General features: G+C 44.9%; 1 protein-coding gene across 4 annotated transcripts in view; it reads left to right on the plus strand.

Annotated features, from left to right (window-relative positions):
• sik3 (SIK family kinase 3) overlaps nt 1–21,726 on the plus strand; it is a 34,644-nt gene that overhangs the window by 9,373 nt on the left and 3,545 nt on the right. Inside the window, exons 2-25 of one of the 4 annotated variants that reach the window (XM_047593469.1) lie at nt 4,969–5,085; nt 5,992–6,055; nt 6,543–6,704; nt 6,898–7,022; nt 7,141–7,264; nt 7,484–7,602; nt 8,005–8,115; nt 8,213–8,347; nt 8,840–8,917; nt 9,414–9,523; nt 10,060–10,216; nt 10,326–10,475; nt 10,571–10,644; nt 11,615–11,749; nt 13,024–13,162; nt 15,225–15,344; nt 16,095–16,153; nt 16,315–16,424; nt 18,256–18,425; nt 18,630–18,757; nt 19,578–20,347; nt 20,461–20,630; nt 21,249–21,378; nt 21,467–21,593. In XM_047593469.1, the coding sequence (XP_047449425.1) occupies nt 4,969–5,085; nt 5,992–6,055; nt 6,543–6,704; nt 6,898–7,022; nt 7,141–7,264; nt 7,484–7,602; nt 8,005–8,115; nt 8,213–8,347; nt 8,840–8,917; nt 9,414–9,523; nt 10,060–10,216; nt 10,326–10,475; nt 10,571–10,644; nt 11,615–11,749; nt 13,024–13,162; nt 15,225–15,344; nt 16,095–16,153; nt 16,315–16,424; nt 18,256–18,425; nt 18,630–18,757; nt 19,578–20,347; nt 20,461–20,630; nt 21,249–21,378; nt 21,467–21,588 (3,579 nt within the window). In that variant the 3' untranslated portion in view covers nt 21,589–21,593. The remainder of the gene's footprint in view (nt 1–4,968; nt 5,086–5,991; nt 6,056–6,542; nt 6,705–6,897; nt 7,023–7,140; nt 7,265–7,483; nt 7,603–8,004; nt 8,116–8,212; nt 8,348–8,839; nt 8,918–9,413; nt 9,524–10,059; nt 10,217–10,325; nt 10,476–10,570; nt 10,645–11,614; nt 11,750–13,023; nt 13,163–15,224; nt 15,345–16,094; nt 16,154–16,314; nt 16,425–18,255; nt 18,426–18,629; nt 18,758–19,577; nt 20,348–20,460; nt 20,631–21,248; nt 21,379–21,466; nt 21,594–21,726) is intronic. The other 3 variants (XM_047593470.1, XM_047593472.1, XM_047593473.1) reach the window with 3 other exon arrangements.

Here is a 21,726-nt window from a genome sequence, read left to right on the forward strand (position 1 = left end):
GTTGAGTCAGTGGTGGATTTTTCTTTCAAGGTGAATATGGGAGTCCTGAAGGGTTCTGAATGGATATATGGATTTCACATACAGAATTTAACTTAAATGCAACTAATCTAAACCTGCAGAATAAATATGAGTGCCTTTTATCTGAGTATTACAGCAGATATTTTCCCCTGTTTTTAATATTATTCTCTACGTCAATATTGGGATAATATGGGTTTTTTATTACATAGAACTGTATTTCTTTATTGTCAGAATTTCTTCTGTCAGTTTCTTTTTATATATTTTGGATCGTAAATCTATGCTGTCACTATACTAGCTGGTCTGTGTGTGTTTCTTTTGAATTGCATTGCGTTATGTTGAATAGTTAGAATAGCTGATAGGACAGTAAGAGCAATGAGATCTCAGAACCAGCTCTTAGCATGTGTTGTTTGAGCTCGTGCAAAATCTGCAAGTGTTTATAGGTAGAATGAAAATGTAATACCATGGAAAAATCTGGCAATATCGCACTTTTCTCCAGTGTTTTCCTTAATATAGTCGTAGCACTGGAGGTGACGCACAATTTTGTCTTGTTGTATTTTCTCACACATGGTGTGTAGCAAAATAGTTTTAGTGTAGCGGCGGGCAGACGAAGGGCTGTGCATTTGTGCACAGTCATGAGTAGGGGAAATTTGCTACCCACTGGCAACATCTGAGAAGCCGTGTGTGCTTTACAGAAGTAACCTCATACTGATCACTACTGGCATCACTTCCTATTCTTCTTTTGACCTGTCAGCCTTTTAAACTTGATAAAAATCTCAAAGCACGTGATCTGAAAATCAGACTAGCAGCTTGTGTCATGTCATCCTCACGGTGACCGCTTACACCTACAGCTGTTAGCTAGCAGCTAGCTTCAGTCGTCCTTGTTGAAGTTGGTGTATCTTGAAGTTTACCTTATGCAAGTGCATTCATGCGTCTGTGAGGTATGTCACTCGTCTTTGAGATTACACAGTGGCTTTTTTGTGTCAGACTGGACCAGGCTCCACCTCCTGAAAGAAGAACACAATCGGTACATGTGTAATAGCTACAACCTTAGTGTCAAAGATGGATCTTGAAAGTGTTCTAATGAATTGGTAATCTTGGCATCACAAATTACTAAGGTTGTCAAGAAACATCGAGGGACTTTAAGTGTCCTTAAGTGTAAACATGTACAATAGATGGAGGACGAACAATGTGAGCAGCTCTTATCAGACCATGTGCTTTGCTATGTAAACCACTTCCAAGAAACGGGTGGTTTGGCGTAGGTCATGCCCTTATCTAGCATATAGTGATGTTCAAGATAATATTTTTTAGTGAGAGCAAAATTTCCCTCTCGCCAAACAACAAGAGGGCAGATGTGTTGCACAATAAAGAAGACATCCGGACATGTACAGTACTATAAATCGGTTGTGGTATGTTAACAAGGCATCATCAGCGAGCGCAGTTTTTTCTTGTGCCTCGAGTTTAACATGTTCATGCAGGTTGACCCATACTAGTGTTTCTCTCATTTACGTGTGTGTAAGCCCCTAACAACCTTTGAGTTGTCCTAGTCTTAGATGTGGTAGGAATTGTTGTTGTACACCTGGAAATCATGTGAAACCTTTGTAATAAACCTTCCAGTAAAGAAGTCACATTGATCGGAGAGGGATGTATAGATACTGTGTAGGCAGTGCTAGAAACTGCATGTAAATGTTCTTACGACTAATACATTTACTCACTACTAATTACATTACTTTTGAATCAGCTAGGGCTGCATTAAACAATTATTTTTATTAGTCTATTAATTGTAGATTAATCTGTCAACTATTTCAAGAGTAGTTGATAAATCATTTGGTTTACCACTTAATAAAAAACAGAACTAAGAAACTGTCAGTCATTCTTGTGGAGTACAATTTAACTTCAATGACTTGTGGTGATTGCATTTAGAAATTATTATCCTTGGGAGGGTCACCATTCACTCTCCATTGCCGACCTACGCCCAGTTTAGGGTCATCACTGAATCTATCATGCATTTCTGTGTGAGAGGAAACAAGCGTAGGCACAGGAAGGACATGTAAACACTGGCCCCAGCAGGTTCAAACCCAGAACGCTCGTGCTGCGATGCCAGCCACGGCTAAAGGTTTCCTACACCCTCTTAGAGAACAGAGATAATGGAAATGCATGTAGTTTAGCTCAGTCAGTCCGAGCACAGAACCAATCTGCGTACGGTTTGTAAACGCACTGAACAGCGGCACTGCCCTGCCAGCAGTGAGCCTCAGCTCCAGTTATTTTCTCAAAAACAACTGACAAAGACACAACGATGACTCCCACTCACTGACTACCAACCAGCAATCGGATTGAATTCACTGTAACAGTCCAAATGTGCTGCAGTTCAGCAACAGTTGGGGGCACGTTCAATCTTCATTTCTTGGTTTTGGGACTTTGGATTAAAGTAGAAGCGCACTCTTTCCGAGCGATCTCTGTTGAAAGAGTTTTCTCACACTCTTGCGTGTTCTCAGCATTTTTTTCGGGAAACATTGCGACACGTTGACATATTCCACGTAATCAGTGTGTTTGCAATGAATTATAATAACCATCAGCTTCAGGGGAAAAAGATCAGAACACCGCATAACACAGCAATCATTATGCTTTTAAAGAGAATCAGATTTAGAATCCGCTTTTTTTGGCCACGTATGTGTGCGCATACAAGGAGTTTGACTCCCGTGACAAAGACAAAGCACGTAAATAAATAATAAATATTTTTATAATTAAATAAAAATAAAGAGTGAAACTGTACGACATAAATTCGACTTTCAGAATAAGAAGGTTGAATGTATATTCAGTCCAACTGCTGCAAATAATTAATTGATTTCCTTGCAGGTTTTCTTTGCATTAATTATTAAGAACAACATGCAACAGTGTCAGCAAAAAGTACAGGTACCGAGCTGAATGTGCAGCCTGAGCAGTGTATGTTTGGGGAAGGATGAGTGGGGAGTATTGGGGAGTATTCCCCCATTTGATTTCCATTACATTCCTTCATGTCCTGGGTTTTTTTCTTTGCACTTGTACGGTTGTTGTTACTGTACAGTAAATCGTCCAGACCCCCTTCGCTGAGCACCAGCTGCTCTGACATGGTGATGAGGTCACTGTCTTGTGATCGGAGGGGCTATGTGACACTTCATCTAATTGCAGCAGGCCTCTCAGGAGTGTGTGTGTGTGTGTGTGTGTGTGTGTGTGTGTGCGTTTGAACTCTGAGCATTTGATGGAAAATTCCACAGTCGTGGAAGCTATTTCAAAATAGATCGCGCTCCATGAGATTCCCAAGGTGTACGCATTCCTGTCCCAACACATTTACTGTACCCTGACTGAAACCGAAGCTGGAAACCCGACTTCTGACACACACACACACACGTCATGCATGTTGCCACTGCAACTGGTCTAGGTGGACCTGTTCCTGTTATCATAACAAATCCGATCTCTATGAGCAATATCTAAAACCTTAAACAACATCTTTCCGTCCGTTTAGCCATTGAATGGCCTCCTGCTTACAAGGTTTTACATCCAGACGTGTGTGAAGCCTCACTATAATTTTCACAAGGTCTCCCTGCCCCCGAAGTGAACATAATGTGTATGTGAGAATGTCAGCATCCTGTTGAGTGTGGGAGTGTTTCTGTGATCCAGATGTCCTGTTGGTACCCTCCAGAAGATGCAGAGGGGAGCAATTACGTCAACAAAACTGGACGGCGGCCATTTCTAAGAATAGATTCACGGGCCTTAAAATACCTCATGCTTTCCCAACAGAAGACTACATAAATGGAAAAGGTTTTCTTTTTTTCTTTTTTTTGACAGTCTTAAGTATCATCTAAAAAGGAAAATGTAGGGAAGACACCAGCTCTACCAGTGCATTTGTTTTCCATAATCTGTCCAAAACACTTGAAGGGAAACTTCGTACCCACGGGATTAACGTTGCCTTTTCTGAAGCTCCCCTGTTTGCTCATCCTCGCTTCCTCTTCCCGCCCGTAACAGGAAGCTGGCATTGTCTGACTTCAGATGGCCTCGTCTTCTTCGCGTCTGTTATTAGAAAAAAGGGAGCGCTGGAGATGGCACTCATGCGTGCCGTGCGTCGGTGCTGCGTGCTTTTCATTTTTATCCGCCGTCGTCTATTTTTGGCCAAAGCTGTGTTTTGGGGCTTTCCCGTTAGCTTCGCTTGATTAAGTCATTAAAGTCGTCTACCCACTCCTAAGTGGCAGAGCAAAGCTCCTGTCACACGCCATCACGTTCCACGCTGCTGGAGCCATTGTCGCGGGCTCAACAGTTACGCAAGGGTTGGGCTGGCGGTGGAAGGTTTCGGCACAGGTCAGGTTAACCAAACAAGGTGGATTTCACAGAAAACGCTGTTTGACGACATGCAGTTGAGCTAATCGTCACCTTGAGAAGTCCCCGTATCTTCTCACAGTGTCTTTTTTTTTTTTTTACAGGATGAGTTTTTTGTGTTGTTTTTTGTTTTTGTGTTAACAGATGAACCCTCCCAGGTCACATTAGGCTTTTTGTCGGACTCTCTCCGGCTAAAAGCAGGAAGCCTTTTTACTCTTGTATTGTTACTGCGTAATTCCAGCAATACTGCAACCGTACCGGGACCAGGCCCTAGATTTGTCGCCTGTAATTTAAGTGTTGCCTAAAGACAAGACATGTGAATGTATTGTGTGTGTGTTTAAGACGAAAGAGCTGGTAAACATATTGTTTCTATGGTTTAATTCCATGTTTTGTGTTCTCTCTTTCCCTTCGCTTTCCCTTTTGCTTCTTTCTCTCTTCTTTCTGTCTTCTCTGCACCGTCCTCCCCTCACCGTTTCGTTCTTGATCTCACCCTCTCTCTTCACCCTCTCACCTGCTCCACTTCTACCACCGTTCATCCTTACCTCTCCATCCATCCATCCATCCATCCATCCACCCTTCCCTTTCTTGTGTATCTGTCTCAAGGTGGCTATAAAAATAGTGGATAAGACCCAGCTGGACGACGAGAATTTGAAAAAGATCTTCAGAGAGGTGCAGATCATGAAGCTGCTGAAGCACCCCCACATCATCCGCCTCTACCAGGTACACGCTCGCTCTCACCCACAGAGCCGATCACACGGCGCTCACAGCTTTTATCTTAGACTTGTGGCCGAATAGGAGAAGAACAAAAAAAAAAAATGTGTTAGCAGAATCTGGTGTTACCCCAAATCAGGCATATTCTGACCAGACAGTTCTGGGGCTGCATAGCGTGAAGATAACTGCACTTCACACTAAATAGCTGCATTTTATTTTATGTTTTTCTGCATTGCACCACCAACAGGAATCCTAAAGTGCGAGGCAGCTAGTCGTTTGTTTAGTACAGTAGCAGCATCACAACGTTGCATCTAGGTTTGATAAATACTGAACTGTATCATCTGTCCAGTTCTCTGTGTTATGTTTTAAAGGGTAACGCTAAGAGCTGTTTAACAACACAGTGGTGTAGTTACATTGGGTAACCTCCAGCTGAGTTAGAATTCATTTACAACTAAATGGCTACGATTGATTGTAAGACTGTCTAATTGTATGCAGAGCTATTTTTTCGCTATCAATTAATAACACCCCACAAAAAGATCCAAATGGTGTGTTACCAGAGTCTGAATTGTGTTTTACGTAATAATATGTACCCAGGAGTGGGGGGTGTTTGTTTTTTTTTCTTCCTGGGGACACATGGTGGTATTTTCCTTAATGCTTTTCGTCACCCAAACTTTCCCAGGTTGATCAGAACTCTAACACCAGGCCCACATCACGTCTGAAACATCCCCACACACTTTCATCTCACACATACACAAACTGAACATTGTACTGAGGTACAATGCAGTTGGTTTACTTTAGCCGTGATCGTGTTTTTGGCCGAGCGAAGCTTACTCATACTGTTGTGTAACTCGTCGTTGTTGTCGTGTCAGAGTGTCTACAGGTCCCGGTGGTTATCTTTTCTTTTCTGTTGTTTAGGTGATGGAGACAGAGAGGATGATCTATCTGGTAACAGAGTACGCTAGCGGTGGCGAGATATTTGGTAAGAGGCTTCACCGCTGTCCTCTAAATGTCATTGCCATTAGCTTGTTTCCTGTCCTTTTTTTTTTTTGACTTTGGTCAAAATTCACTGAACAACTTCCTTTTAAAGTGTCTAAATCAAGTTAGTTCTTTAAAACAGATTCTTTGCATGTTCGCTCTGGTATTAAGATTGTCCTTTTATCTCTTTTGCAAACATGCTTTTGCAAGCATGGTTCCTGTTTCATTTATAACTTGTTACATTTATTTTTTTTTGCTGAAGTCAAAGATTAATGTTTCAAAATGCCAGTATCTTATTTCTTTCTCCCTATGAATGAAGAGATTTACACGTCAGAATGAAAAACTTGACTTATTACATATTAAGACAGTCAGTCTTTGGAGAATTTCTTGAATATAACCGATGGCACAAGATTTTGTGTCTGAACAGGTATCTGTTCTGTGTCTAAATTGTGTGTGTTTTTGTGTGTGTGTGTGTGTGTGTGTGTGTCTAGACCATCTGGTAGCTCATGGGCGTATGGCAGAAAAGGACGCCAGGAAGAAGTTCAAGCAGATTGTGGCAGCGGTCCATTTCTGTCACTGCCGCAACATCGTCCACAGAGACTTGAAGGCCGAGAATCTGCTGCTGGACCACAACCTCAACATCAAAATCGCAGGTGAGTGTGCGTGTGTGCGAGACTAAAGAGTGCATGGGTGGGTAACTTAATTTATTGGTTTTGGGCTGCCTTGGTGAGTGGGTGTGGGCAAGTGTCGGCATGTCCTTTTGGAACATTTTTCCTGCTTTGAATGAGTTTACTCTGTCGGGGAAGTGATAAATAAGATTAAATCGAGTTCTCCTCTCCCCGTCAGATTTTGGCTTCAGCAACATATTTTCTCGAGGCCAGCTGTTGAAAACGTGGTGTGGCAGCCCTCCTTACGCTGCACCGGAACTTTTTGAGGGCAAGGAATATGATGGACCTAAAGTAGATATATGGGTGAGTACTGCAATGCGTGTGCACGAGAGATTTTTTTATTTTATTTCAGAATGAAATTGCTTGTTCACGCCCTATTTGACGATGATATACTCATAGTTTTTTGTCTTTTGTTGTGTAGAGCTTAGGTGTGGTGTTATACGTGCTGGTGTGCGGCGCCCTTCCCTTTGATGGCAGCACTCTACAAAATTTGCGGGCGCGTGTCCTCAGTGGAAAGTTCCGCATCCCTTTCTTTATGTCCACAGGTAGGATTACGTCATGCCTGGCTCTTCCCTAAACCCTGAGTCAAACCTTAATCATCCATTCAGGGACACTACACGTAACAGGATGAATCGTGCGCTTTGTTGCATTTGTTGTTAAAGAGACGGGCTGAGGAGTTGCCTCAATGCGTCCAGCCTAGTTTCAACTTTTGAAGCCTCTTGTGAGAATGCGCCTAAAACAACCACGTTTGTGTTGATCTGCAGACTGTGAGTACTTGATCAGACACATGTTGGTGCTGGAGCCCAGTAGACGATTGAGCATGGAGCAGATCTGTAAGAACAAGTGGATGAGACAAGGAGACCCAGACCCAGAGTTTGACCGGGTGAGACCGCTTTAAAACACGACAAAATTGCGCCTTCGGCGGCGGGTAATTTTCTGCCCATTGAATCAAGGCGGCTTTGGTTTCTAATCAGTGGCTGCTGTATGGATAACATCAACAGAATATATTTGCTACCACGTAATTCAGTTAGTGAAGATTGATATCTCTCGAGTGCGTCTTGTTAAATATATTGCAATTGCCTGCCAGTTAGCTTAGCATTGACAAATGGCTAACTTTGATCCAATTTATTTAACAACAAAATATATAAAATATATATGTAGTTAAATCATATGAATAATTTGAAAGCAGTACTTCATCTCATGTGACTCAGCCTCATCAGACAGTAAATAACGTCATTCCCAAAAACGCTGAACCGTTCGTTTAACATCATTTCTGTCTTCTCAGTTGATAGCGGAGTGTGAACAGGTGAAGAAGGAGAGAGAGATCGAGCTCATCAACGAGCAGATTCTGATAGCGATGTCAGACATGGGTTTGGACAGAGAACGCACAGTTCAGGTAGACTCGCATATACGCAGCAGGTTTACGTGGTTACGTCACCTTCTGTCCAGATGTCTCAGCCCGGCTCACGTTTGTCCTGCTCTTCCCTCCCCAGTCGCTACAAACGGATGCATACGATCACTACAGTGCCATCTACAGTCTGCTTGCCGACCGCCTCAAGAAACAGAAGTCCCTCCGCGACGCCCCGCCCACACCGCGCCCCATTAGCTATTCTCTAAACGCCGTGCAGGTGATTTCATTGTCCACCGGTTTTGCCCTGATATACGGTTCCTTTTACAGCCGGTGTCATGTTTAACGGTTTCACAGCACTGCAGAGTGTTTGATCTATTCTGTCGTTTTAATAACTGCAAACACAGTTTATAGAGCCAGTAGATCACACCATTATCTCAGCGCTGCTTGAAGTTAACTGAAAATGATACCATGAATTCATTTTATGTCTTTGTTGATGTTTTTATGCCTAAACCTTAGTTGGCGTAGCAGTAAAGGTTGATTGTGGGAGTTTGAAGAGCAGTGGATGTGTTGGACAGGATTTGCTCTGAAGAATTGGCCATTGTCTTTAATAGTTTAAGAACATCCGTCTGTGTAGCCTTCGATAGTCATGGTGTCTGTCCACTGAATGGAGGTGATGGAGTTAACCCACATCTGTCAGCCTCGCTGCTCTAAGGAGATTGTTACGAAAGTAGTGCAATCCTGTCATGTGACTTGTGTGTTTGCCCACCAGACGGACCCACAGGGTAATCCCGTTAGCATGACCGTTCCCCATGTCCAGCTCATCAACCCGGAGAACCAGATAGTGGAGGTGAGTCAACACAGTGAAGTCCTCCTGGTTGCATCAGCCTGGCAGCGAGCGGCTACGGTCATTACACCTGATAAACAACATGAAAGAGTTGGAGTTAGACCGGTAGAATGTTGTAGCCTCAACACTTCTTTGCAGCATAAATCAGTCAAAACAAATAAAGAAACTTTCATATTCTTTCATACTGGGCTGCCGTCCAATATTTTTAAGTTTATTTCTTACCACTTTAGTGCAGCCTGGGGTTCATCCCGCGGACATTTATCACTCCCAATCAATCAAACACGCACTCGAATATAACACAGAGGCTCACAAAGGCTGCGAACCACGAGAATGCGTCAGATCAGCTGCACTGCAGCAGGGACGTAAAAAGTAGACTTTAAAATGGGAATACATTTAAAATGTGAATTTTTCTTTTTTATCGTGCTACAAGTGTTCTTCAAACATGTAACACACACAGCCAACAGGCACTTGTGATGAAATATGTGTTATTGTCATTTAGCCTGACGGAAACATGGCCCTGGACAGCGATGAAGGGGAGGAGCCGTCTCCTGAAGCCATGGCTCGCTATCTTTCAATGAGGCGGCACACTGTGGGGGTACCAGACCAAAGGTAACACACAGACAACGCTTCTGCTACGTTATCTGCTGCTAGTTACTAGAAATTTAATTGTTATTTATTAGTTTGAAGCAAGCATTAGGAACATCTCCCAAAATAAACGTACTGGCTGTGTAGTGTCATCAGAAAGAGAAGGTATTAACTAAAATATGTACAGCTTTATACAATATAAGTAGCAAACAACAAGAAATCATTCACCTTGGTTATTACTAGAAAAGAAATGGAGAAGAAATGGAGAATGGATTCAAGACCGTTGCTGTAATTATTCTTAAATAGAACGATCCTTATGCACAGAGCAAGAACCATACAACGTGTGCACATGCCCGTGTATGTGGACTCTTCTTCTCTGGGACCTTAAACATTTGTCACAATGAGTTTTGGAGTGGAATGTTCACTACACCAGAAAACTACTGATAAAGTCTTAGCTGATAATTGCTCATCAACAAATCACTGTTTGTTTGAGGGCATGTTATTTATATTGTATAATAATGTATCTCACATTAACTTAATATTTTCTTCTTCTGCCACAGGACAGAGATGCAGGAGGATCTCCAGAAACTTCAGACGGGGTTCCCCCGTGGTGCTTTGCCCCAGCCTCCCTTCCCCCCACTTGCCCCCACTATGGGCCAAATGCACACGCTCATGCCCACACAGAGCCTACAGCCCACACAGCAGTTGGAGTACAAGGTATATGCAGTTGGGTTAGACTGTGTTTTAGCTGCTATTAGAAGGCCTCTGAAAGCATTCAAGCTTCTTGATTCATTTTCCACTAATAACGTGGCCACTGATTCTCCAGGAGCAATCATTGCTGCAGCCGCCGACCCTGCAGCTGCTCAATGGCATGGGGCCGTTGGGTCGAAGAGCTTCCGACGGCGGGGCCAACATTCAGCTACACGCTCAGCTCCTGAAGAGGCCCCGAGGGCCCTCGCCGCTCGTCGCCAGTCCGGTGAGGACCCGGATTTGTGAATGCGTGCAACCTGTGTGTTATCTCCTTTCGCGCGGAAACTGAGTGTTGACCAGTAAACTCTTTGCCTCTCTCAGCATCCTATCCCTGCAGTAGCTCCGGTGGATGAGGAAGGTTCAGATGGAGAGCCAGACCAAGAGGCAGTGCAGAGGTAACCCACGGTGACGGCTTTGGTGATGGGTTATTCTGTGCAGAGGTGCTGTCTGAATGTAATACTGTGGAAGTCCAACGGCCTGTGACAGCCTTGGTTACCAGATCAGGTTGAGCCCAACAACCTCTCCGTCATTTGTTACCAGAACATTCGAAAGCAAAGGTTATCGTAGTCAGATGCAGTTAACTTGATAAAAGACAAAAAGAAATCTCAGTCTCATGCACTGGAGATTTTTTTAGATATGTCAGTGAAGTAATTTGAAAGTACGTGCTGTGGCTGTGGAGTTGAAGTAAGTCCATGGTAAAGAAAGGCACCGGGTTGGCACATTGGAAATGTGACGTTAGATTCAGACGTCCAGGTTAGGGCTTCCCAGCTGGCCCTCTTCAGACAGCACATTCTGTTGACTTCGCGGGTGTCCTGGGTTGCTGGGAGTGAGTGCCTTTAGGCTGCTCTGCTTTTTCCCCTCGGGAGGCGGCCACTCTGCTGTGGTGCTCATCCCATCTTTTTTCCTTTCTCCATCGCGCAAGTGCCTTCTGCCACAGTTCCAAACTGAATCTGCCAAAAAAAAACAGCCCACCTGTCTCTCAAACTCTTTCGGCCCAGAGCTTCATAATCTTTCTCATTTCAGTAAGTGCCAAATTGTTCTCTGGACCTTTTCACTCTTTCTCACACAGCTTTGCTAACTCTGAAGCTTGCAAAACCAATCACACGAACCAGCCCGATCCTTGAATTGGAAGCTGGCGGGATGCTCATAAGCTGTAACATCCATCAATGATGTAAAATATATGTGATGTTTTCTGATTGGCTAAGATGATATGAAATGACGGCACCTATTGGCAGAGGTGGGAAGGGGCGGGGCCTCCTCCTCCCCCCCCCCATTTCCTTTAGCCAATGAGGACAGAGAGCTGACCAGTGCTGCTTCCTGTCTCCCATCCTCCTTCCCGTCCTCCCCCCCCTCCCTGCGGCCCAGGTACCTGGCGAACCGCTCCAAGCGGCACACGACGCACGTGCTCATGAGCACACCGCATGGCGAGCCCTCGGCAGAGTCACAGCGGCCCCAGGGCCCCCGCCAGAGGGCGGGCTGGGTCCCCGACATACACACCCGGTGAGGGGACACACCCGCTCCGAGCTGTATATGCACAAACACACTCACACACAATCACTCATGGCGTTAGTCGAGCGGCACATCACGCCCGACTCCATCTTTACCGCGCTCTCATACGTACATATCCACACACGGCGCTTCTCACGCACACGTTGGTGATAAACTTGAAGAGCTTGCAGGAGGTGAAGGGTGTGTGCCCCCCCCCAGTGAGGAGGGATGATTTTTTTTTGTCAGGGTGATTGTAGAGTTTGTGACACAGGGAACTTATCTCCGCATGTGAACCTCCATTCTAAATGACAGTTTCTTTCCGTTCAGAGCTGGAAAAAGCAGGTACGTGTCAGGTTTACTCTCGATATTTAGCACATTAGCAAATCCTTAAATCTGAGTCACTTCCCGTGTGTATTGTCTTCCTGACAGCAGTCATATTTTTGTGTTTTCCAGTTGTTACCTTTTAGCTGTTGTCCCCCTAAGTGTCACTTTGCCCCCCTTCAGGTTAGGCAGTTTTTTTGACAGACCGGGTGTGTTGAGGGTTTGCGTTTGGATTCAGAACACCGTCTGAACCTGGGCTTTGAGATGCATTCAATTTCTGTCTGTTGTTGTAGAAAGGATGCTCCGCTGAGCTGCAGTTCACGAGTAAAGCTAGAAACCGTCTCCTTGTTCATGCGGTTCTTCTTGGCAAGTCCAGACTGTGATCAGAGTTTTCGATGAAAAAACGCATTTCTTGATGAAAATGACACCTGCATCATCCAGTCCTGTCAAATATTCGCCCCGTCCAAGAACTTAGTTTTGTGTGAAGCATGATAAAGTAGTTGTTTGTGTACCCCTTATGTCGTGAAAGGTTTCTTATCTCTTAAGCTCTGCAAAGAGATCGTTTCTGTCGCCAATGGTAAGTTGTGGAAAGAGTTTAATCGTAAAAGAAATTCTCTAGAATCATCCCTCCCTGTCGTATATCGGCAGTGTCCCCCGTAGACCAACACCGGCATGTTTTGAGGGTGGATGAAATCACTTAAAGTTTAGCTTTTTATGGATCTGAGGTAACGGTAAATTCTCAGGTCCTAATGTCGTTGTTTTTTTTGCTGTATCAGTGTCGCCGTCAAGATTTGACGATCTCATGCTTCTCATGTGTCTGTCTCTGTGTCTCATCTGTGTCCGTATGACTGAATGTGTGTGTGCGCGTATGCGTCGATGTGCCCATGTTGTCTGTTGTGTGTGTGTGTGTGTGTGTATTTGTGTGCACACTTGTTTGTGTCTGCTCCCTGTGACCCCCCTTTCAGATCCAGCTATAAGGACTGTAACACCCTTCATCTCCCCATGGAGCGTTTCTCTCCTGTCAGACGGTTCTCGGACGGCGCCGCCACCATCCTGGCCTTCAAGGCTCACCTAGAGAACAGCAGCATTAAGCAACTCAAGCAGGTACACCGCTCTACTCAGTATCAAATGCAAACATTTGAGGAAAGAAGTGTTTAAGAAGTAAACACGCACTTAATATAGTGATACAACTACTGAATCAGTCTCACTCTCCACCAGAGAAAACACACTTAATGGGGCATTCTTTCTGAATGCTGACAATCCTAATATTGTTGCATATAATTATGGTATTGTATGTACGGAAATAGACACTACCGTTTTCTTTTAAAGCATGCGAGTTTTTAGACATGTCATTGGGATAGAATAAATAGAAAGTGAGATATAATAACAGCGTAATATTGTTTTTTAGAGTTGCGTTCTAAGCAAAAATGGAGGAGCTATTGCTGTTCTTCCTTAAATTTATGAGTAGATGGGATTTTTTCCTCTTGTGTCTATCGGTGAGAATAAAGCAAACAAAATCAAACAAACCTCTTTGCTGCCACCCCTATGCCTTTTCAACTCACCATATGATGTCATTTAGATTCAGAAGATCTGTGCTGCTGCAGATCTGTGTTTCACAAGCTGAGGAATCTCTCAGCTACTGATACAGTAGTTACTCACTGGTTGATTGTTGGACTCGTTGGTTGATTTTTGGATTCAGCTTCGCCACACGCTCCTCCGTCCCAAACACCACTGCGCTACAAAGGCTGGTGAACCTTCCATGTTTAAGTTTCCCCCTTCTCTGCCTCTGATTCATTTTTAGTCGCCGTAATTTAAAAACCAACTGTAGCTGTAGTTGTTCTTAGGAAGACGTGGGTCATTATTCATCTCTGACTAACTGTCGGGCCATCAGGGGTTTCTGATACCCTAGAATCACATATAAGGTCTTATCCTGTGAACAGCTTGGGGATGATGCACAAAAGCTAGAGCTGGGAATAACAAAGTGAGAAATGACAAAGGGTCATGGTTTGATAGGAGACAGTTTTATGTGTTGTACCAGTAAAATATTAGTCAGTAACTCTGAGGTGAGAAAAACTTTTCCTAAGTACACGGAAAGCTGATTTGGCAGATAAGGTACAGTGTATGTGTAGTTTGGGGAGATATGGTGGCAAAATGCCATTATGTGCGCCGTTAAGGAGAAGTGTTTTTAGATTGTGCCATTAAGACGAACACATTTACAGTACAAAGTATTTCATGTATCGCAAGTAGAGTTGCTTTCTGTAACTAGGGCTGGGTATCGCTTCTGATGTCCTGAATGGATCCTAGCGTTAGTAGTTTTATGTAACCCTTCCCTTCAGATATTCCTGCATTAATATTTATTCTGCCTGACTCATTCTCAATAATCGAGTGATATCCAAGTTGCAAATTGACTGAATCAGATCGATTTAGTCTTGCTGTAATCCTGACGCCGAGCACAAAACACGAGACCGTCTCTGACTTTAAAAAAAACGCAGGCTGCTACTTGAGACATTTCATGATCTGCAGTGACCCTGCAGTGGGACTACTTCAGCCAGTAGGAGGCGTAGGTAGGGATGGGGATAATCGTCACGTTCGCTGTGGCTGCTTCTCTTTTGACTGGACTGACCTGGCGGGATTATCATTATTCTTAAGTGTTAAGTGGGTTAATAAGTTTAGAGGACAGGCTAACACACACATGACCTATGTGCAGGGAAGCACCACTGAAAGGATAACAACGTGGAGTGTGCACATAATGAAGCTGGAGCTCAAGCTGATGTCCGAATGTTGCGCATGTGTGTAACCGCTCCAACAATATGTCAAGCGTGCAATTTTTGTGACATGAGACTTCCTTAAAAACTCATTTTCACGCCTCACTCGTAGTTCTCTATTTCATCTCTCCCGATAACAGATTTATTAAATAACTGTGATAAAACTAAATTGTAGAGTGTACCTGCGGTGCTCATTGCATTTGACACACACTATAGGATAACAGTTAACCAGACGACACGTGATGCCACACTTTTAATGGGAACGCAAAGTGACGCGACGTAGTTACACTTTCAAGAATATAAACAGAAACAGTTTCGATGAGGCTTTTGTTGCAGTTGCAATTACTTTCCTTGTTAAGATTTGTATTAAATATGTGCTGCGCATGTCTGTGCTTCATCAGGAGTGTGAGCAGCTCCAGAAAATGTACGCTGCCCAGCAGGATAAGCAACTCCTGGAGCACACCCAGCAGCAGCATATCCTGTACCAGCAAGAGCAACAAATCCTCCACCAGCAAATCCAGGTATTTGAAGCTTCCAGGCAGGCAGCTTTCTGCCAAACGGACAAAACTGCACCGCTCCATCCACTGAGATCGAGAACAACATTTCCACCCGTTGTGCACGACGTTTGTGATTCGAATTTGTACTTTTTGTATTTACTTTATTGCATCATGACAAATTACACTTACATTTTCGGATTCCAAACCATCCTCCATCCAGTGATAAAGTAGCGCTGTGTTATGGGAGTTATTATTGCGCCCTGTGCTAAATTACTGGTGCTCTTGACGTATAATGGCTGGTCGTAATGAGGGCTGTTGTCTGACAGCAGGGTGTGTGAGTGTTTTCAGCTATGTTGCATAACTGCTTTAACTAGATTTTGTTCTGCATGAGAAAAATAAAACAGTTATGATTTATTGAGCATCATTGTCAGCTAAACAGAAGTTACCGTATGTGTTCTTGAGCACATAAGACGAACAACAGGGTAACTTTAAAGTGCTGTGCACTGTCGGGTTGCTGAATATTAACTAACACAAGTTTTAGCTGGAAATTGATTTAGAAAAGTAAAAGAAAAGTCAAGATTTGCTGTGGCAACCTGTCAGAATGTTGCCACTTTCCCCTACACAAGCTTCACAGGAAGTTGTAATGATATTGTTAACCTGAGACTTGCATTAGCCGACTTTGCCTTTCAGACGTGATCATTAAATATTAGTGCTAATATGATTTTTTGTAGTCATAATAATGTCATATTGACACAAATTTGTCTTCATCTGCAGGGTCTGTCCTTAGGCCATGGAGAGAGCCAGCCCAGTCACCTAACCCACCAGCTTCAGAGGTGAACAAACACACACACACACACACACACACACACTACTCATCAGCTATTGAACTGTGAACAGCGGACCTGATACTGTGGTGCAGCATTATCGACTGAAGTGTTACATCACTGTCGTATCTCTCTCTTCTCCTCTCCTACTCTCTCCTGTCCTCCCTCAGGTTGCGTATCCAGCCCTCCAGCCCTCCGCCAACACATCCCAGCAACCACCTCTTCAGACAGCCCAATCAGAGTCCTCCGCCTGGCTCTGCAGGCCTAATGCAAGGGCACGGTTAGTAATGCCATTTCTGGAGTGCCTGAATGCTTTGTACGAGGTTGTTGGTGTAGGTGCAGCGACTAAGCAGAAATGCAGTGATCGGTTGGCCGATGGTTATGATCAGCTGACGAGCAGAATTCAGCTCAGCTTTAACTGTCACATTTTAGCCCTGCGTCTGTTTAACGGTGCCTGTTTTCCTTTTTATAGGCAGATTTAAAGTGTTTGCCTTTGACTTTTACGCACCTTTTAAACAGGTTTATTTCTGGTATCGTGTAATGAATAATGTACGTGACGCCACAGCTTTTGCTGACTCAGGGAAAATGTTTTTTAACTTGTACAACCGGTGGCAGCAGGCGAGTTTACACCTCAGTAGTCAGGAACACAATGACTTACTTTGTGAGAACGGAAATGACTTGAGGTGTCGACCTTAAAGTTCAAAAGTACTCATAGAAATGTAGATGCTCATCCAAGCAGACGGACAGATATATATGAAGTAGCATGGATTATTGAGTGTGGATGTCTGTCAAACTCATTTCAGGGAACTGCACTGGGCAAAAAGTTGTACTCTGGACCTCTTGTATGGACCCTGTGTTTCGTCATGTATTTGTTTATGTCCGAGGCTTATTGAACCCGATATAAGGACATTCACTTCATTCTACTCACTGACGTTCAACATCATTAGCTCTTTGTGTTTGTGTCGCGTGGCCTTTGAGCTAACATTGCTGCACTGTGTGTCAGTGCAATCGTGCAGTGTGTAAAGCTAAAGATGATTTAACTTCATGCAAGTTAATGCAAAAATCTCGTTCCAGCACGAAGCAGCAGTCGGCAAAACAATACTTGAATACAAGGAAAGCATTCACGCACTCTAGCTTAAAGATCGAGAGCTTAAGAAAAGGTGCACGTTGCTAATTTAGCTGGACGTAGTTGTAGCTACAGCCTGATACAGCACAGTTCAGGTGAAATTAGAACTAGCACTAGATATGGCTACGAATCAAAACTGATTCACTGAATCAATTCAGAAGTTTTGACTAGATTATTAAGAGATATTACAACCTCAAAACAAATGGTTTTAGAGATGTGTGGTATTTGTGGTAGTCAGGACCTTTAGTGTAAGGCTTTCCTTTTGTCCAGCTCTTCTCTGTTGTCACACTTTCATTATCTATAATGCTGCCACACATCAGCCTGACTGTGCTGTCACAGTCGGAGCTGCCGTCATGTTTGGGATCTTCCTCACACGTGGAATAATTTGCAAGATTAGTCATGCAAAACCAGGCCAGGTTGCTACTGAGAAGATGCAGGAAGTGTCATATATTTAAAAAATAAATAAATATGTACCCAAGGACTTTGTGAGCCGATGCCGTATCTTTCAGATGAAGCCGATTTTGAGTCGGGAAATCAATTGTTGCTGTGTTTTTTTTAAAACTTGGCTTTGGTGCTGATACAAAAACACAAATAGATATGAGAGCAGGGGCATGCATCCCCCTCCTGTTTTGTACTGTCAAACAGAAAATCCACAAACAAACACAATCATATCAACACCGTGTTAGAAACCTCCCTGGGAAGGAGCACCACCAAATCCCTGCCCACCCAGTGTGTGCGATCAGGTTTCCATTGCACCTTTGCGCTTGTGTTAATTTTAGCATTCAGCAGACCTTTGTCACATGGTTAAAGTGTTGAAACGCTGTAATGTGTTTCGATGTTGTTTTTTTCCCCCATTTTCCACAGCTCTGTTTTTTGGACCCATGCGTGTGTTTGCATCCATGTAAAAAAAAAAAAAAAAAAAATGATGACAACGTCAGTTTTACAAGCCAGTGATTTTGCTCTCGTGACTCCTTATCTCTCCTAGGAGGTCAGTCATCAGTGCAGTACCAGCATGGTGTTCCAGCGATGTACCAGGGCCAGAGTGGCAGCCCACCGCCCACGGGCCTGTCTCGAGTCGCTATGCCAACCAATCCACAAGCAGCATCTGCCCGCCCCGCTGTCCCGCTGGCACAGGGTGTACCTCAACAACAGCAGGTGACTGCGAAGAGCCAATCACATTTATTTTGGTCTCCGTTGACACAAATAGTCCGCGTTGACATTTTGTTCAAACAATGCGGTGTATTCCTATTCCAATCAGTGCTGATCCCACGAACGCTGTGAATGATTAATTATGAATTTGCTATTATTAGCGTGATAGTTGGATCAATAGTCTAGTCACTCCTAACGTTGTTTGCGCAGGTGACCATTCAGGTGCAGGAGGTGGAGCTTGGAGGTGGGGCGCAGAGACAGGGCGGCTTTTTGTCCACGCCAGGGGGACACAGAGTCCTGGGGAAGCAGCTCAGCGCAGACAATGCAGAGACTCACAGGTGACAGCCCCCCCCTCCCCCCGACCCATCCCGTCACCTCACCCCCCCGATGCCTGCCTACAATACCAATGGACTGCTCTGTGTCTTCTTCTTCTTCTGCCGCATTCTACTTTTATTTTTACTTTGTTACTATCCACAATTACTCCAAATAGTACATTGATGTTATTAATTGTATATTTTTGTGTTATTCATTGTTTTTTTTTTTTTTTATTCATTGTTTGTTTTTTATATTTTTTGCCATATCCACCTCCCAAAAATCTATATTTTTAAAATTAAGATATTAGCACTGATGCTCAGGTCACTGATTTTTTTAAACATTTTTATTCATTTATTTTTTATTTTGTATTTTTTATTTTTTTATTTTTTTTGGGAGAGCAGAATGAGAGTATGTTGCTTGTTACCTATCAGTGAAATAATTTAAATGTGTCATCGCTTTGCTGAGATGAACATCCCCAACGAGCTCACCACCTCAGTGTATCTGGGTGAGTGCCTGCATATAAATGTTCCAACAGCTTGAGTAGGAGATCAGACGTCCTGTGACCTTTGAGATCATATTCGTAAAATGAACAGGCCCTTGTAGCCAGGAGCGCTTCACTGAGAGATGATGTAAAAAAAATCTTACATATAGGTTTTGACGATGACTTTACAGCCCTCAGTGAATACTTGAACCTGGACCAGCCTGAAGTGTTTGCTAGGTTGTCTGTGTGGGCCTTTACGTAGGTTGTTGAAAGCTAAGTGTTTGCACTGTGTAAAGAGGGATTAGGAGCGCTGATGTTTGACAGCGGGTAGCTAACCGTGCTCTGTGTCCGCTCTCATTCAGTCGCAGCCTCGGCCGCTTCACGTCGGGCTACGACGGCGCCCAGTTCAATCCCCACCTCTTCTCTGGTGACCCAGCCTCCCGGGGCGCCTCTGGAGTGGTCGGCTCCTACAGCCCCTACCTGCAGGGGGCCTCCCTGAAAGTCCCTGGTCTGGACGGTTACCAGAGCGGTGCAGTGGGGACAGGCAGCTATGGCGCCCCCTCTACACTACAGCAGGCCCTGCTCTCCCCGACTCCCTTGGACTACCGTCCCCCGCAGCAGCACGTCACTCCCACCCTGCAGGGCCTCCTGTCTCCCCGCCACTCTTTAACGGGTCACGCCGATCCCCGCCTGCCCCCGCAAGACCTGGCCGCCCTGCTCAAAAGGCAGAGCCCCCGGCCGTGCCCGGCGCCCCCTACACCGCCCAGCGGAGCGCCGCCGGAGTACGGAGAGATGCTGCTCCTCCGCCAGCTGAGCCAAGGGGAGAGCTTGGAGCCGCAGGCGCCTCAGAGTGCCTCCGGGGGGCAGCACTACCACCACCTCCTCCAAATCCGGCCCCCTGACGTCCAGCCGCAGCAACACCCGGCTCAGGCGCCGTGTCCCAGCTTACCTCACTCAGAAAGCATGGAGGAGGACGAGGTGCCGACTGGCTACCACCACCCGCACGAGGGCTTGCTGGTGAAAGCTGGGGAGGGCCACGAGCTTCTGGGGCCTCCCAGAGGAGGCACCCCGCCCTACAGCTCTCCCACACACAGGCATGGCGGCTACATGCGGAGTCCTCCAGCAGCAAGAGGTGTGACCTGTTATTACAGCTGTTGTAAATCTTGATAAATTGATTTAGAGTCCTGACACAAAGTTAATTTTGATGCGTCTTGGTTGTTGAATACACAGCGTGTACATGTACAGGATCTTTTCTTTCAGAATCGGAGCATGTGGAGTGCAGGCCTCAAGGACAGGCCATGGAGGTGCCTGATCACAATGGTGTGAGCTACTCGCGGGGTCCCCAGGGCGAAGCCTATAGGTCAAGAGGACAGTTACAACGCCACCACACCATCCAGACCTGTGACGACGCCTACGTGAGTATTCGATTAGTGTACAGCGACAACACTGAGCACTACGGATGAGTTCCAAAGCCGGTTACATTTTAGGTCCAGTTCCAAGTAGGTGAAACATCCCGAATAGTGTCAGTGCCCGGCCACTAAATCCCTCATCAGATCTGTTTAATTAGTCCACTTAACCTCTCACTCCGACGCTGCTCAACCAGGCATGTATTAACGTAGCAGCAGAGTTTACAACAAAACATAGTGGACCAGCTAAAACACCCACAACAAAACATCTGCAGTTCACCTCCTACGAAAAAATTCAGATGCAATTAGGCTCCGATGTAGTGAAATGTTATCGAACCCCAGTCCCAACTTCTCGCACTTAAAGCATGAAGTAGGACTAATGAAGCTGGGCTTTCCAGAAATTTATCAAGATGCGTCATTAGCTCCCGCATCATATTTCCCCATGTACTGTATTCATAGCCAGTGGAGAGCTGCAGTGAGCATCCTTAGTGGCATGAGAGCTGATGGAGGAATGCATTTAGATGTTAACACATTATAGCTGCTCTCTAATCCAAGTTTGTCTAGAAGTTCTTCACTAAGTATGAACAACTGTACTGCGTCTAAAGCCGCTGTTTACCTCCGGTTCAGGACCAGGCAGATCCCATGTCCGGGATGAGCCTTTTGGCCGGGAAAGCACTAAGCTCTGCTCGCATGTCAGACATTCTCAGCCAGACGTCGCTGACTGGAAGCCAGCAGCTGCACCATCGGGAAGAGTCGGGTGAGCACGAGGCGCCTCGAACTTTATGCAAATTTTCCAGTTTCTTTCTTTTGACCGCAGCGGTAACAGACGTGTGTCTCCCGTGCAGTGTGCGACGTTGAAGGGGAGCTCCATGCTGCGGCCTGCTACCCCTCCTCCTGCACCAGTGACATGCTCCTCAGCTACAAGCCCCCTGACCTGCAGTATAGCATGGAGCAGGCCGGGGTCTAGCACAGGTACACAAGCGGCTAAGAGTTCATTTTACTCTAAACAGAAATCATTTAAACCATGCACAGTTCACGTGTAAAGTTTACATACGCTGCAGCACAGATATAATCACTGAAAGTGTTTCTCCCGTCCCTCTGTGGC

Source organism: Mugil cephalus, chromosome 9 (assembly GCF_022458985.1).
Source record: "Mugil cephalus isolate CIBA_MC_2020 chromosome 9, CIBA_Mcephalus_1.1, whole genome shotgun sequence".
In the NCBI taxonomy this organism is placed as follows: domain Eukaryota; kingdom Metazoa; phylum Chordata; class Actinopteri; order Mugiliformes; family Mugilidae; genus Mugil; species Mugil cephalus.